This window comes from Chelonia mydas, chromosome 1 (assembly GCF_015237465.2).
Source record: "Chelonia mydas isolate rCheMyd1 chromosome 1, rCheMyd1.pri.v2, whole genome shotgun sequence".
NCBI classification, from domain to species: Eukaryota; Metazoa; Chordata; order Testudines; family Cheloniidae; genus Chelonia; species Chelonia mydas.
In genome coordinates, this window is record NC_057849.1 from 12,181,367 (window position 1) to 12,195,889 (window position 14,523).

Sequence of the window (14,523 nt, forward strand, 5' to 3'; positions counted from 1 at the left end):
CGAAGAGTGCAGCCCCCGAGGGATATATAAATCAGGAGCCAAGACACTCGGCTCACAGAGGATGGCAAGAAGCGGCATGCACTCAGCCTGCTGCATCTCTAAGGTAAGGCTAAGCGTTCACAGTTGCTGTGGGTTATTAGGAGTGGGCCGAACCCTGCAGGTCTTGCTCTGCGTCCTCATTCCTCACCCATTGCCACCAGGATCTATCTACCTAGGTGCGGGTGCTGCTCTCAGTCCCATGAGAGCGTTGCCTATGTGAAGGCTGACTAAATAAGTGCCCCCATTTACATCTCAGCAGCCCCACTGCAGAAAGGGCCGGCTCCAAAGCCCCCTGAAGGCAATGGAGATTTGAAGGAGCCCATTGATTTGAAGGAGCTTTTGACCAGGTCCTAAGAGTGACCGTGCAGGGCAGAGGCTGGCTTAGTGTTTGTGCTGCATGCAGCTCCCTTTCTGTCATCCCCAAACACGGCACCTCGTCCCTCCGAGCACCCAGGTGTGAGAAGCCTCATGCTGTCTGTCCCGTTTGGAGTGAGTGCATCACTGGCTTTGGCCGCATTAGTCTTCACATCTCACTGCTCCGGCCTGCCGCCGAGAGTCACCAAGGCTGCATCTGCTTCCACCAGTGGGGAATCTGGAGCAGGATTTCTCTGGCTCTCCAGAGGGCTAAGAGCAAGAGTAGTTGCAGTAACCAGGTCAGATAACAGGTTTCAGAGTAACAGCCGTGTTAGTCTGTATTCGCAAAAAGAGAAGGAGGACTTGGGGTTAGTCTCTAAGGTGCCACAAGTACTCCAGGTCAGATGAGGGTCTCATAGCCTGGGTGGTTATAAAAACAAGCTGGTACTGCTAGTGTGGATGGGGATCTGTTCTCACGAGCAGTCCCGTTGGCTTCGTAAGAACATAAGAGCAGCCACACTGGATCAGACCAATGGTCCATCTAGCTCAGCATCCAGTCTTCCAATTGTGGCCAATACCAGGTGCTTTAGCGGGAATGAACAGAACAGAGAAATTGTTGAGTGATTCATCCTCCGCTGTCTAGTCCCAGCCTCTGGCAGTCAGAGGCTTAGGGATACCCAAAGCATGGGATTACATCCCTGACCATCTTGGCTTATAGCCATTGACGGACCTATCCTCCAGGAACTTCTCTAATTCTTTTTAAAATCCCGTTGTACTTCTGGCCTTCACATCATCCCCGGGCAACAAGTGCCATAGGTTGACTGGGCATTGTGTGAAGTATTTCCTTATGTTTGTTTTAACCTGCTGCCTATTCATTTCATTGGGTGACCCCTGGTTCTTGTAATACATGAAGGGGTAAATAACACTCCTTATTTACTTTCTTCACGCCATTCTTCAATGAGCACCATAGGAAGGGAAAAGGATGGTCCAGAGCTTAGGACACTAGCTGTGGTTTGGAGAGACGTGGGTGCAATCCCCTGCTCTGCAACAGACTTCTTGTCTGATCTTGGGTATGTCACCTAGCCTCTCTGTGCCTCAGTTCCCTGTTAGCACGCCGTGGTTAATAGCCCGGCCCTGCCTTGCCTCACAGGTATGTTGGGCTGTGAGGATAAATACAATCAAGATTGTGAGGTGCTCAGATACCATAGTGATGGGGGCCACAGACGTCCCTAAGCTCAATAGTATCTGGGACAGTAGTAACTTGTCCAAATCCATCCAGTGTGTAGGTAGCTGAGATAGAAAACTCCAAAGGATGCTCCCCCTAAATGCAGAGTTAAGCAACGATCAGTCATTGTTGTTAAATAAATAAATGGGTGTAAAATATTTTCTCTCCTTATCCATCTATTATTATCCATTTGACTGAGATCCAGAGAGGCATTATATATATTTTGGGGCTGTAAATTAACTGCAGTTAACTCAAGCAATTAACTCAAAAGAAATTAACTTGATTAAAAAAATTAATGATGATTAAAAACATTCATCATGATTAATCAGTTTTAATCCCACTGTTAAATAATAATAGAATACCAACTTAAATTTTTGATAAATATTTTTGGTTGTTTTTCTACATTTTCAAATATATTGATTTCCGTTACAACACAGAATACAAAGGGTACAGTGCTCACTTTATATTATTTTTAATTACAAATATTTACACTGTAAAAAAGATAAACAAAAGAAATAATATTTTTCAGTTCACCTCATACCAGTACTGTAGTACAATCTCTGTATTGTGGAAGTGCAACTTACAAATGTAGGAATTTTCTTTGTTATATAACTGCACTCAAAAAAAAAATGTCAAACTTCAGAGCCTACAAGTCCACCCAGTCCTACTTCTTGTTCAGCCAATTGCTAAGACACACAGGTTTGTTTACATTTGCAGGAGATAATGCTGCCCATGTCTTATTTACAATGTCACCTAAAAGTGAAAACAGATGTTCACATGGCACTTTTGTAGCTGGCATTGCAAAATATTTACGTGCCAGATATGCTAAACATTCGTACGCCTCTCAAGCTTCGGCCACCATGCCATTCTGTACATTTTGTATTCTGCGTTGTAATTGAAATCAAGATATTTGAAAATGTAGAAAACATCCAAAAATATTTAAATAAATGGTATCCTATTATTGTTTAACAGGGCGATTAAAACTGCAATTAATCGTTTGACAGCCCTAATATATTTACAGCTTCATTCATATCTTCCAAGGAGAATATCACTGCTGGTCCATCGCTTGCTGATTGAACGCTGCTTCCAGAGGAGCATCTATTTGCTGAACTGTGATTCCTGCTAACCGAGGGAAGCAATGGTCGGACTGAAGCCCACAGAAATCCCTCCAACTGCTACTGTTAAGTTCCTGGGTGCTGGGACAGCAGCATGCATAGCAGATCTCTGCACCTTCCCTCTGGACACTGCAAAAGTCAGACTGCAGGTAAACGTTCTTGTTGGTATTACTATAGTACAAGGATACTGGGACTCAGCTGTGTCAGGCGCAATGTATAGATGCGTAGTGGGAGACAGTTCCTGCTCCAAAGAGACAACAGTCCAAATAGTCAAGACAAAGAGATTTGTTCTGAGTCATATAGCAGGTCAGCAGCAGAGCTGGGCACAGAATCAAGCGCTCCCAAGTCCCAATCCAAGTCCCAATCCTCTGACCCATGTGGTCTCTCAAATTGAGTGAAAGGCATTTTATATTAAATCATTGGACAAATCCAGTGCTTGCTGAGAAACAGACTAGGTCTTTTTTCCTCCCATCTGTTACCTTTAAGGGTCAATCCAATTCCCATTAAAAGTTAACGTAAAGACATCAGCGGGAGTTGGATCAGGCTCTAACATATCTGGTTTGATTTCAGATGATGTTTGTTGTGTACCCTGCAGATCTGTGGGTGCCTAGAGACATCTCAGTAGTATTTTTCTCAGCAAGTCCAGGTTGTTTTTCTGCTGTAATGTGATTAACAGAAACCAGGGATAACTTTTTTTACAGACACGACTTGATTATAGTTCTGAGTGAAATCCACCCCATGCAGAGGCCCCAGCACAAGAGCTAGGGACCACTTAAGAGAGCAGAACCTCGGCCGGGGTAGACTGTCACTTGGAAGTCAATGAGCCTGTGAGAGTTTACCCCAGCTGAGGATCTGCCCCGAGCCCTCAAAGTGGATCTGAAATGGTACCTAGGCCTTGTGTTGTCCCCCTGCACCAGGGTGAATTTCACCCTCTTTGCATTGATACTGGAGAACATTTTCTATCTGATCTCAAAGCACTTTACGAACATGAATTAATTTAGCCTCCCACCATCACTCTGGCATTCTGGCCAAATTCCATCATTGATAATTACATCTAGGCTACTTATGTGCTCCACCATTTTCAGCTGGATACGGTAGGCCTCTTCAGTTCCTGACTTGATTTGGCCTGTAACGTTGCTGTAGACTGATAAACAGCTGCCACACTCTACCCCAGAGGTGGCTGCATTTCAGTGGTGAGCAAAGAGAGGATGACGGTATATCGCTTGCACAGTCCTTTTGCAAAGTGCTTTGGTATCCAGCTGGATGGAATCTGATGTGTAAATGTATGACAATTATAGCCTTGCAACTAGTTCACTGATCAAAAACGCAACTGCAGGTTGAATGCATATATAAATGACAATTTAATACCTTCCTAGCTCAGTACATGCCCCAAACTACCATGAACTGAGCTTACAGCTTATGAACTCTCCTAGCTAATGGGCCCATCTCTGCAAACCTTTACTCATGGTTGACTTTACTTGAACTACTCACATGAGTAAAGGTTTCAGGAGCAGGATCTAGCTGGCTGCACTAGAGGTGATTTGCCATCTGCTAATAATGATGTCTGTCTGTCCGTCTTGAAGATCCAGGGAGAGTCCAAGCCTACCAAGAGCATGAAGACCATCCACTATAAGGGTGTCTTTGGCACAATCACCACCATGGTGAAGACGGAAGGTCCCAAGAGCCTTTACAATGGCCTGGTGGCTGGGCTCCAGCGTCAGATGAGCTTTGCTTCCATTCGTATCGGGCTGTACGACTCCGTGAAACAATTCTACACCTCCACGGGATCGGAGAGTGAGTGTCGGCACCACATGCTTCCAGGGGCGGTGTTCTCGGCCTCTATTTCAGAACGTCGAGCCGCATCCTCAGCTGGCGTGAATCAGCTCATGGAAGTCGATGAACTACACGAATGGAGCTACGCTGATTCACGCCAGCTGAGGCTCTGGCCCATTGTCCTAGATGTTGCCACTTAAAAAAAAAAATTACAGGCAACCAGTCTTTAGAGTGAGCTGAATAAACTGAGATCCCAAATGAATAGGGTAAACATGCTACACGTAGGATCCCAGTCTCATCCAGGTCCTGCAGTGCCCTGAGCACAGCTAAAGTAGATGTTTGAGCACTTGCTTTGGGGCATGATCAGACACCTCAATGTCTTGTTGACAGCCACTGCCCCGTCAAACAATGGCAGGCCCAAAAATCCAGGCCAGGTTTAAAGAGCATGGTCCTTCCAATTTAAAAACTACATATTAGAACCAAATGTGTGACAAGCAGTTCCCTCCCTTTGGAGCCAGAGTCTGCAGCTGGATCAGCGCGGGGGCGGGAGGCCTAGGTCAGTGTTGTCAGGGTGCAAAGGGAGGGTGTAGTGGGACAAGGTGAGCAGGGCCTTCTCTTACCCTACTCACAACCTCCTGATGGTTGCTATTTCCAGTGCTGCTCAGCACCTCTAAAAACCAGACCAGGAGAGTTTAAAGTTGGGCATCCAGAAAACTGAGGCCAACCCCCAAATTGGAGGCCACCTGAAAAGTTAGGCTAAGTGACTTCCCCGAGGCCATCCAGGGAGTCGGCCTTCGCCTATGGCCTCAGTGCTGGATAGAGGGGACGTGCTCGCGCCCAGTCCTAGCAAGGCGGATGAAAGGCACTCTGGTTTAGTGGGGAGGCTGAGAAAAACTCAGCTCTGTGCGTTGCTACTTAGCTGTCAATCCTAGAGACAAACCAGAGATTGCTACCCAGTTTATTCGCTCCCATTCAGATGCTGGTATTCTCACCCGGTTGCTGGCTGGCTGCACCACCGGAGCCATGGCAGTCACATGTGCCCAGCCGACCGACGTGGTCAAGGTGCGATTCCAAGCCCAAGTGAGGCTGACGGAGGGAACCAAGAAATACAGCGGGACTGTGGATGCCTACAAAACCATCGCCAAGGAGGAAGGGGTCAGAGGCCTCTGGAAAGGTACAGGATTTATCTGTGTGGAGCGAGAGAGCCTCCCAGACCAATTGCCCGCTGGTGTAAAGCGGGGTGGCTCCACTGAGGTCAGTCTCTGGAAGTCAATGGAGCTGCGCCAAATTACACCAGTTAAGAATCTGGGCCCAGCGCCTCAAAAGTGTTTAGGCCCCTAATTCCCATGGCCCTTAGTGAACAGAGCAAGCCCAGCTAACAGAATTCAGCTCTGGCCCCTCGGGTTCTGCAGATATCCCTGGAGGACAGGGCCAGCTGGTTTTAAAGTGGCCATGCGACAGCTCTGGCAGCAGGTCCATGTGACCAGACAGCATTCCCTTCCCTGCTTCCCAGATCTTCATTTCTGCTCCAGCACAGTGGGAAGGAGGCCTGCTCCTCTATCCTGGGGCTGGCTGCCCCTGTGCAGGTTAGGGCAGCCCTAAAAGGGCTTAAAATAGGACCTGAGTGGTACCTAACCCTCATCCTGGCTCGGCACAGGCTGGGACTTTCATGTATAATCCACTGTGTAGTATTTTTAAGGTGAGACAAGAGAAAGGGATGCATTTCCCAGACTGGCTCATCCCAGCATAAGCCACAACAAATACACTGACTGTTACACCCAAAAGGGCAGATCACAACCAATCAGGGACCAGAGCAAACCAAACCAAAATGCCACCCCCCTCCCAAATGTGGGGGCTGGTTGGTCAGAAAAAGGAAATTGAGGTGCTCTATTCAGGCCCTGCTCACAACCCCCGACTCCACCCTGACCCCAGAATAGTGGGATGCTTCTGCCCAAATGATCAGAGATTAAATCATTAACAATGTTGACATAAAATCATCATTAGCATCACCACTCACCTGCGATGGATGGGGGACACACCCCATCCAGGGCAAGGGCGAATGTCCTTTTTCCTCTTGCATCACAGAAGTAAGGTTCGTGGCGAGCCCACAGACCTGCAATAAACAGGTTTGCCTCGTCACTTACACTCTCCCCATTTCCTTGTGTGCTGGAGATGGAATGGTGATCCAACTATCCGAGCCCAGCACTGAGTCAAGGGCTCTCAGGTTCCATTGTTTGCTCTGCCATTGAATTGCTGTGCAACTCTGGACTTCTCTCTCCCCAGCTGTATAATGGGGATAATGAGTCTTGGCCACTTTTGTAAAGTGCTTTGACCGCTGTGGATAAATAATGCCATGTAATGGCAAGTATTATTCTTATTATCCCTTAAAATCCTGGTATCATAGAACTCCTGTTACCTAGCAGAGCTCCTTTAGGCACAGGTGTAATAAACACGATTAATAATAATACAGACATGGTCATCACCTGCCCTACTCTGCTTTCAGAAGAGCAGTGTGATCTCATATGGTCAGAGTCACTCTCTAAACCATTCATCCTTTGCGTCTTCTGCCTCAGGGACGTTACCCAACATCACCCGCAACGCCATCGTGAACTGCGGAGAGATGGTTACCTATGACCTCCTCAAGGAGATGCTGCTGAAATATCATCTAATGACAGGTGAGGAGGGGACCAAGGCCTTGAGTGAGTGAGGGTGTCGTTCCTTCGTCCTTTCCGTCTGGGGAGTCTGGTGGTTAGAGCTCTGTCTCACTGAGCCCTCTCCATTGCTTCTCCTTCCCTGATGGCCTTCCACAATGGGTCATGCTCACTCTGGCAAAGAGGACTGGAGCCAGCTACCAATGCTGCTTCAGACATCAGGTGGAGGTTTCAGCAGCATGGTGGTAAGGATGGTCTAGTACAGAGCACTAGACCTCAGAAGACCTAAGACCTATTCGCAGCTCTGCCACAGACTCCCTGCATGACCTTGGGCAAATCACTTAGGGCCAGATTTTCAAAGGGATTCAGGCACCTAGGGGTGCAGATGGGCACCTAGTTGGATTTCCAAAAACCCCCACTGGGAGTTAGGTGCCTACACGCTTTAGGCAATCCCACTACATTCCTAAATCCCTTTGGGAACCTGGCACTTAGGCCCATATTTTCAGAAGTGCTCATTGATTTTACGTACTTCAGTTTGGGGGCATCCAGCTTGGGGCATTTTGGGCCTGATTTTCAGGGGTGCGGAGACCTCGCAGCTCTCATGGACTTCAGCTGGCATTGCAGCTGGCTCTGTAGCTTCGAAAGTCAAGCCCAAAGCGTCTCAAGGTATGTGTCCCAAAGTTAGTAGCAAACCTCCCATGGCTCAGTTTCCCCATGTGGGGAATGGAGATACTTACCACTCTCTCAGGGAGAGGATCAGTTTATTGATGTCTGTAAATTGAACTGAGGTCCTTGGGTGGCATGCACTCTAGCTGGGCATGGCACTGATGACTAATTGCAAGTGGCTCGTAAAGGTGAAATCATCCCGTTGGTAATGGAAAATTCCACTACCCCAAAACCCATTACCCATATTCCACCCCCAGACACTTTTCCTTGCCATTTCGTCGCTGCTTTCGGAGCTGGGTTCTGCGCCACTGTGGTGGCTTCTCCCGTCGACGTCGTGAAGACGAGATACATGAATTCCACCCCCGGCCAATACAGAAATGCCTTGAACTGTATGCTCACCATGGTGATTCTGGAAGGACCCACAGCATTTTACAAGGGGTAAGCAGCGCTTAAGCACTGAGACAGCTACAAATCTGTATCCAGGCCTGTACCATGCCCATAGCCTACTCAAGGAGCAGCGCAGGTGTTCCTGTAACAAGTCTACAGAGGAGACTGACAGTGACAGAGCACTGGGCTGAGAGTCAGGAGACCTGGGTTCTCGTCCTCGCTCTAATACCAGCTCGTGTGACCGTGGGCAAGTCACTTTGGGCCAGTTTTTCCAAAGCAGCCTCTAATGGGTGGCTTGGTCTGTGGCCCCTCAGCCTGCGATTTTCAAAGGTGATAAGCAGCACAGGGCAGGCAACTCCACCTCTAGTTCCCCTCAGTGATCCCGCAAGGACCCGCTCACAGGCTTCCGGCTCCCCTGGCTGTCCCCTCTCTTGGGTGGAGATGCATCTCTTTCCCTTCTGCCAGGCGGAGCTGTTCCCTGCCTTCACTGTGTTATTCCCAGCCTGCCCAAACAGGCCTGCTTGCTTTCTCTTCAGAGATGCTTAACAGTGTGACGGCCCCGGTTATAGATATCCCACTGCTCTTTCTGTGCATGCCTATTTTATTCTTAAGGTAAAGGCACTACAGAGAAAACACATTAAAAACAAGGGAAGAACCTGCACACATGCTAAGAAGCTCATCAGAGATCACCCCAGCCCTTGCATGGGCTCGGGCAGGAGCAGTCCCGCAACACCCCACCCATGGGGTTTCCTTGGGGTTTCAAGTTCATCACAGCTTTACCTCAGAACAAGCGCCCAGTAGGCCCAACCCTCTCCAAAGGACTGGGGCCTCCGCTTGCTGGATCAGGAAGACGGCCCTGAGCCAGTTTGTAACAGGCTATTTATCCCCAAACCCTTCCTTTGTCTGTGGGTCCCTGGGGAATCCCGTCTGAACTCCACTTCCCCGGGGTAGCTCCAAACACCCAGCTGGAGGAATGACGTTAGCATCCTCCTCCTCCTCGAGGAGCACCACACAGTGCCACAGACACCATTGCCTTTTTAACACAATGCCCCCAAAGGCATTAACCCTCATCCAGTCTGCTATACACTTATCTTCATTCCACAAGGTTGGTCCAGGACATTGTCACTCTGTCCCATAAGCACCTGTTGGCTTCATCTGGCTTGTGGTGGATGCTTAGTACCTTTGCAGAGCAGGCGTGAGGCTCTCACCACGGGCATCTGAAACACAAGACGCCCAGAAGCCTTTACAACATGGAAGCCTGGAGCTCTCTGCGCCTCCACTTCCATGTGTGTAAAATGGGGAGAATTATACCTACCCACCTCCGTAAAGTGCTTTATGATCTGCAGCTGATGAGCGCAAGGGCCCAGATGCTCACAGGTATAGAGAGGCGCCTGACTTCCATTGACATCAGTGGGAGTTTGGTGCCTTTCCGAATCTGGGCCTAGACCAGGGCTAAGTATTACAGGTTAGTCTGGTTTCATATTCTGCTGTGCTTGCGAAACACGGGAAAGAGTCGAGCCCACCTGACTCGGTCTCATTATTTACGGAGCACCATATGTGCGCAGAGCAACTGGTAAGGTGTCTCTAGCCAGGGGTGGGTGCAATGTCAGATCAGGCAGGAATCAAGGATAGGAGTGGCAGGGGGAGCTGTCTGAGGGTGTGTGATGCCAGGCAGGAGAGAACAGAGGGGAACCCATGGATAGCAGGGATCATGAGGGAGCTAGTGGATGGGGGATCCACCAGCCAAGGGCAGGAAGAGATACAGCTTGTTGTTGGTTGCCAGGGGCATGGAGTACCCTGGCTGGGGATGAAGGGGAAATTCCTTAGCCTCTATGCTATTGGATCTCCTAATATCTATTGTCCCCTCCCTCAGGTTCATGCCCTCGTTCCTGCGGCTGGGATCCTGGAACGTGGTGATGTTTGTGACCTACGAGCAGCTGAAACGCGCCATGATGCTGGCCCAGGAGACGTGGGCGTCTCCATCCTAAGCCCCAGGGAGGTCTCTGGGATGAGACGACAGAGGACAGCATGGGGGCTCCCATGGACTCTCCTCTCCCAGGCAAAGCTTGCAGAGCGGCTCTTGCAGCTGAACTGTGACTGGGACATACGCTCCCAGCCACTGAGGGGGGGGCATGCAGCGTTGGAGGGACTGTCCGGAGACAGCTGGCTTTTCAGAACCCACTTGTCACAACTGGTGAGATGCCAACGTAAATCACGTTATTTAAACATGCCCAAGGGACGCACGATATTGAAGTGACGAAAAAGGACTCGAAAAAACAAAACCATCAGTGAAGCCAAACTTTAGTAAAGCTTTCGATACGGCCTCTGAGCTCTTCGAACCAGCTTGGATCCAGGTGCTGCCATGTGGACAGGAAACTGGAGCATAATCCAAGGGTGATGATAGAGGGCCAGGTACACTCTGAGGGATGGGAGAGCAGTTTGATGGGGAAGCACAGGGGTCAGGATTAGGTTTAGTCTTATTAACTGTCTTCAGAAGGAGTAAACAGCCTTCATGAGTGATAGCAAATAGGGAGGAAATTGCCAATGTAGTTAAAGAAAGTGATCTGGGGCTTAGCTTTTTACAGATTGGTGGGTTCTTTACCCAAGTGGGTTTTTCTGCTTAACTCTAGGCGCCACTTTTTCTCTGGGCTTTTTATTTTCATGGCGCACGCGGCATGGTCCATGCTCTGCCCCCTGCCCAGCCTGATGACACAAACCCTGCCCCATGCTGCTCTCTTGCCCTGGCCCCCCACCAGTTGGGCTGGTTTTTAGAACATTTTATGCTTATTTCTTTTAAGTTTTCTGGCAAGCCACAAGGTCAGAGCAATAACTCAAAGGAACTTAGAGACACTTGGGACATGGGAAGAAATAAATAGTCAAAAAATATTCATCCAAACTTTTTGAAGAAATGGAAATTTTTGCAAAAAAACCAATTGTTTTTGTCAAAAAAAATTGTGGGTTTTATCAAAACAATAGTTTTTTTGGGGAAAAAACCTTAAAAATCTTCTAGTGGAAAAAAGTCATTTCCTGACAGCTCTAGAAAGAAATACCCCAATGAGATTCAAGGTGGGTTCAATTCCCTGGTCTGCTGCGGATGCGGGGATAATTCTTCCTGAGCCTCACAGGGGTGTGGTGAGGTGCTCAGATGTTACTGTGCTGGGGGCCGGGAGCTGGATAACACCATCGAGGGGATGATTTGGTAAGGGTGGTCTGAGAGGAGTAGGTAACTGTGAGTGAGGGGATGAAATTAAACCAAGGAAAACGTAGGAGGAAAATCAGGAAAGGTTTCCTAACAGTGAGGGTCAAGATTGGCTCCCAAGTGGTGGAAGCCCCGTCCTTCAAGTTGTTTAAAGGCTTGGTCTACACGTAGAAATAGTGCTAGCCTAATTATATTGAATAGAGCCAAGTTGTCAAGGTTCCTTCCCCACTCTGAACTCTAAGGTACAGATGTGGGGACCTGCATGAAAGACCCCCTCAGCTTATTCTTACTAGCTTAGGTTAAAAACTTCCCCAAGGTACAAACTTTGCCTTGTCCTTGAACAGTATGCTGCCACCACCAAGCATTTTAAACAAAGAACAGGGGAAGAGCCCACTTGGAGACTTCTTCCCCCCAAAATACCCCCCCAAGCCCTACACCCCCTTTCCTGGGGAAGGCTTGATAATAATCCTCATCAGTTGGTACACGTGAACACAGACCCAAACCCTTGGATCTTAAGAACAATGAAAAATCAATCAGGTTCTTAAAAGATGAATTTTAATTAAAGAAAAGGTAAAAGAATCACCTCTGTAAAATCAGGATGGTAAATACCTTACAGGGTAATCAGATTCAAAACATAGAGAATCCCTCTAGGCAAAACCTAAAGTTACAAAAAGACACAAAAACAGGAATATACATTCCCTCCAGCACAGCTTATTTTACCAGCCATTAAACAAAAGGAAATCTAACACATTTTCTAGCTAGATTACTTACTAACTTAACAGGAGTTGGAAGGCTTGCATTTCTGATCTGTTCCCGGCAAAAGCATCACACAGACAGACAGACAGACCCTTTGTCCCCCCCGCTTTCAAAGTAACTTGTCTCCTCATTGGTCATTTTGGTCAGGTGCCAGCGAGGTTATCCTAGCTTCTTAACCCTTTACAGGTGAAGGGGTTTTGCCTCTGGCCAGGAGGGATTTTATAGCCCTGTGGACAGAAAGGTGGTTACCCTTCCCTTTATAGTTATGACACAGGTCAACGCCTGGAAGGCTTTACCGGCACAGGTATACCAGCGTACTAGATCAGCAAAGCGCTCTTAGTGTGGAGGCAGCAAAATTATGCCTTGGCAGCGTAGCTTATTCCAGTGCCCCCAGCTCTCCTCCCAGCTAAATCACTGGCCAGCAAAAGCCCCGGCTCAGATACAGTTTTACCAGCAAAAAAAGTCCTGTTGCTCGTATAGTTGATTTTCTTTGGAGAACAGGTATCAGGTGTACTGGGAAAAGAACTCTCTTGCTGGTCTCCCGGCATAGTTCTGCTGGCAAACCCTTTGCAGTGTAGCCAAGGCCTTAGACTGGATTATTCACTGATGAATAGACTTTAGGGAACAAGCCCAGTGAAAGGACCAACCAGCTGGGACCTGCCAGGTCTTTTCCATCTCTGGTCTCTGTATGATTCAGCCAGCCCAGCTGATATGCCGGGAAGCAGAAGTGGGATAAATAATGCAAAAGAAACGCCTACCAAGACACAGGTAACTTTAGATCCTCTCTCCCTCCCACAGAGCCGACCGCCCACAGATGGATCTGCAGCAGGACACCGGCCCGAGCTGCCTGCGGTGCATACTAGTCAGTGTTCTGGAGCTGCACTGAGAGGGAATTATTGGAGGAGCATTGCCCACCTCACCTGGATCACTTGTGTCACAGGGGACGAGTGGCCATTAAACTGTGTCATGGTTATTGCTGCCTTGCAGCCACTGATAATAAAAGGACTCAGACAGCCCCCAGGGGATCTCGTTGCAGGTCTCCTGTCTTTTCCTTGGCAGATTTAGTTCTTTCTCTCTTTTTCCGATCTGGCCCATGCTGAAAGGTCTGTGGTGCAAACCCAGAGGGGACGGCTGAAGGATCTAAGCATCGGGTTAGAAATACCTAGAATGATCCCAGTGCTTGAATCCAAGTGGGATCAGCTCACCCTGCATCTTTCTGAGCTGGACGAATGAGCCCCCGTGCTTCACCGAAAGCACTAATCTGAGACCAAAGCAACAGCATCGCTCTGGTCAATGAACGACAATGGCAACTACAGCAGGCAGGCCCCCACCCGAGCAGTGGAGTGGAATTCACCCCGGTCCAGGTGCAGAAACCTTGTGCTGAATTTCCCCTTCAGTGCTGAGCTCACAGGAGTGATTTGGGGAAGTCTCATCCAGCAGCACCGGCCCCTTTCCAGTTTCCTTGGTTCACATCCTAAAGGATCAACAAGGGACACACGGTCTGTCTTTTAAAAACACTCTTCACAGGTCACCTTTAACTGTCTCGGTGGAGCAGTTAATGGCATCCCAAATGATGCAGGGCTTTGCAGAGCAGAATCACCAGCTTGAGCTACACCTAATAGCAACGCTATCTCAGAGCTTGCAGCCAGAGCAGGCCATCCCTGTGCAGTCAGTACAAGGTTATGCAGCACTCATTTGGGATGGATGCACCCTCCAGGCTAAGTGGGATACGTGCTGCGTACCCTGCGGTGATTTGCTGCGCAGAGGTGAATTTCGCCCTCCGTGCACAGCTGCTCTGTAGCCACAGCCCCATGCTCTTTGCAAGCACTGAAATTCATAACACATAAAGATTAGCCCAGCACAGCCCACTGGTGCAGACGCAGCCTAACCAATGGATGGAGTTTTTCTGTCGGTGCAGGAACACCACCTCCCACCATGACATTAGCTATGTCAACAGAAGCATTCTTCCATTGACATAGCTGCATCGACCCTGGGGGTTAGGTGGGCATCAGTCGGGGTGTTTTCTTCATACCCCTGACTATGTAACTCTGCTGATATAACTTTCAAGGGCAGACCATGCCTTAGATCAGTGGCTCTCAACCTTTCCAGACTACTGTACCCCTTTCAAGAGTCTGATTTGTCTTGCGTACCCCCAAGTTTCACCTCACTTAAAAACTACTTGCTTACAAAATCAGACATAAAAATACAGAAGCGTCACAGCCACACTGTTACTGAACGATTGCCGACTTTCGCATCTTTACCATATAATTATAAACTAAATCAATTGGAATATAAATATTGTGCTTACATTTCAGTGTATCGTATATAAGTCATTGTCTGTATGAAATTTTACTTGGT

At 48.4% G+C, this 14,523-nt stretch overlaps 1 protein-coding gene across 2 annotated transcripts; it reads left to right on the plus strand.

The window, feature by feature from the left end:
* On the plus strand, positions 1-14,523 carry UCP3 (uncoupling protein 3). Of its 2 annotated transcripts, none has more exons than XM_037879227.1 (8): positions 1-103; positions 2,660-2,882; positions 4,317-4,527; positions 5,483-5,680; positions 7,080-7,181; positions 8,081-8,261; positions 10,084-10,622; positions 12,964-14,523. In XM_037879227.1, the coding sequence occupies exons 2-7, from the start codon at positions 2,757-2,759 to the stop codon at positions 10,196-10,198; spliced, it is 933 nt and encodes a 310-aa protein (XP_037735155.1). In that variant the 5' UTR covers positions 1-103; positions 2,660-2,756; the 3' UTR covers positions 10,199-10,622; positions 12,964-14,523. The 2 variants fall into 2 exon arrangements, with proteins under 2 accessions (XP_037735155.1, XP_037735082.1); XM_037879154.1 differs by having other exon boundaries at positions 10,084-10,404.

Coding starts and splice junctions, on each gene's coding strand:
- UCP3 (XM_037879227.1), top strand. CDS start 2,757: ATGGTCGGACTGAAGCCCACAGAAATCCCTCCAACTGCTACTGTTAAG. Junction 2,883..4,316: donor CTGCAAAAGTCAGACTGCAG/GTAAACGTTCTT, acceptor TCCGTCTTGAAG/ATCCAGGGAGAGTCCAAGCC. Junction 4,528..5,482: donor CACCTCCACGGGATCGGAGA/GTGAGTGTCGGC, acceptor GCTCCCATTCAG/ATGCTGGTATTCTCACCCGG.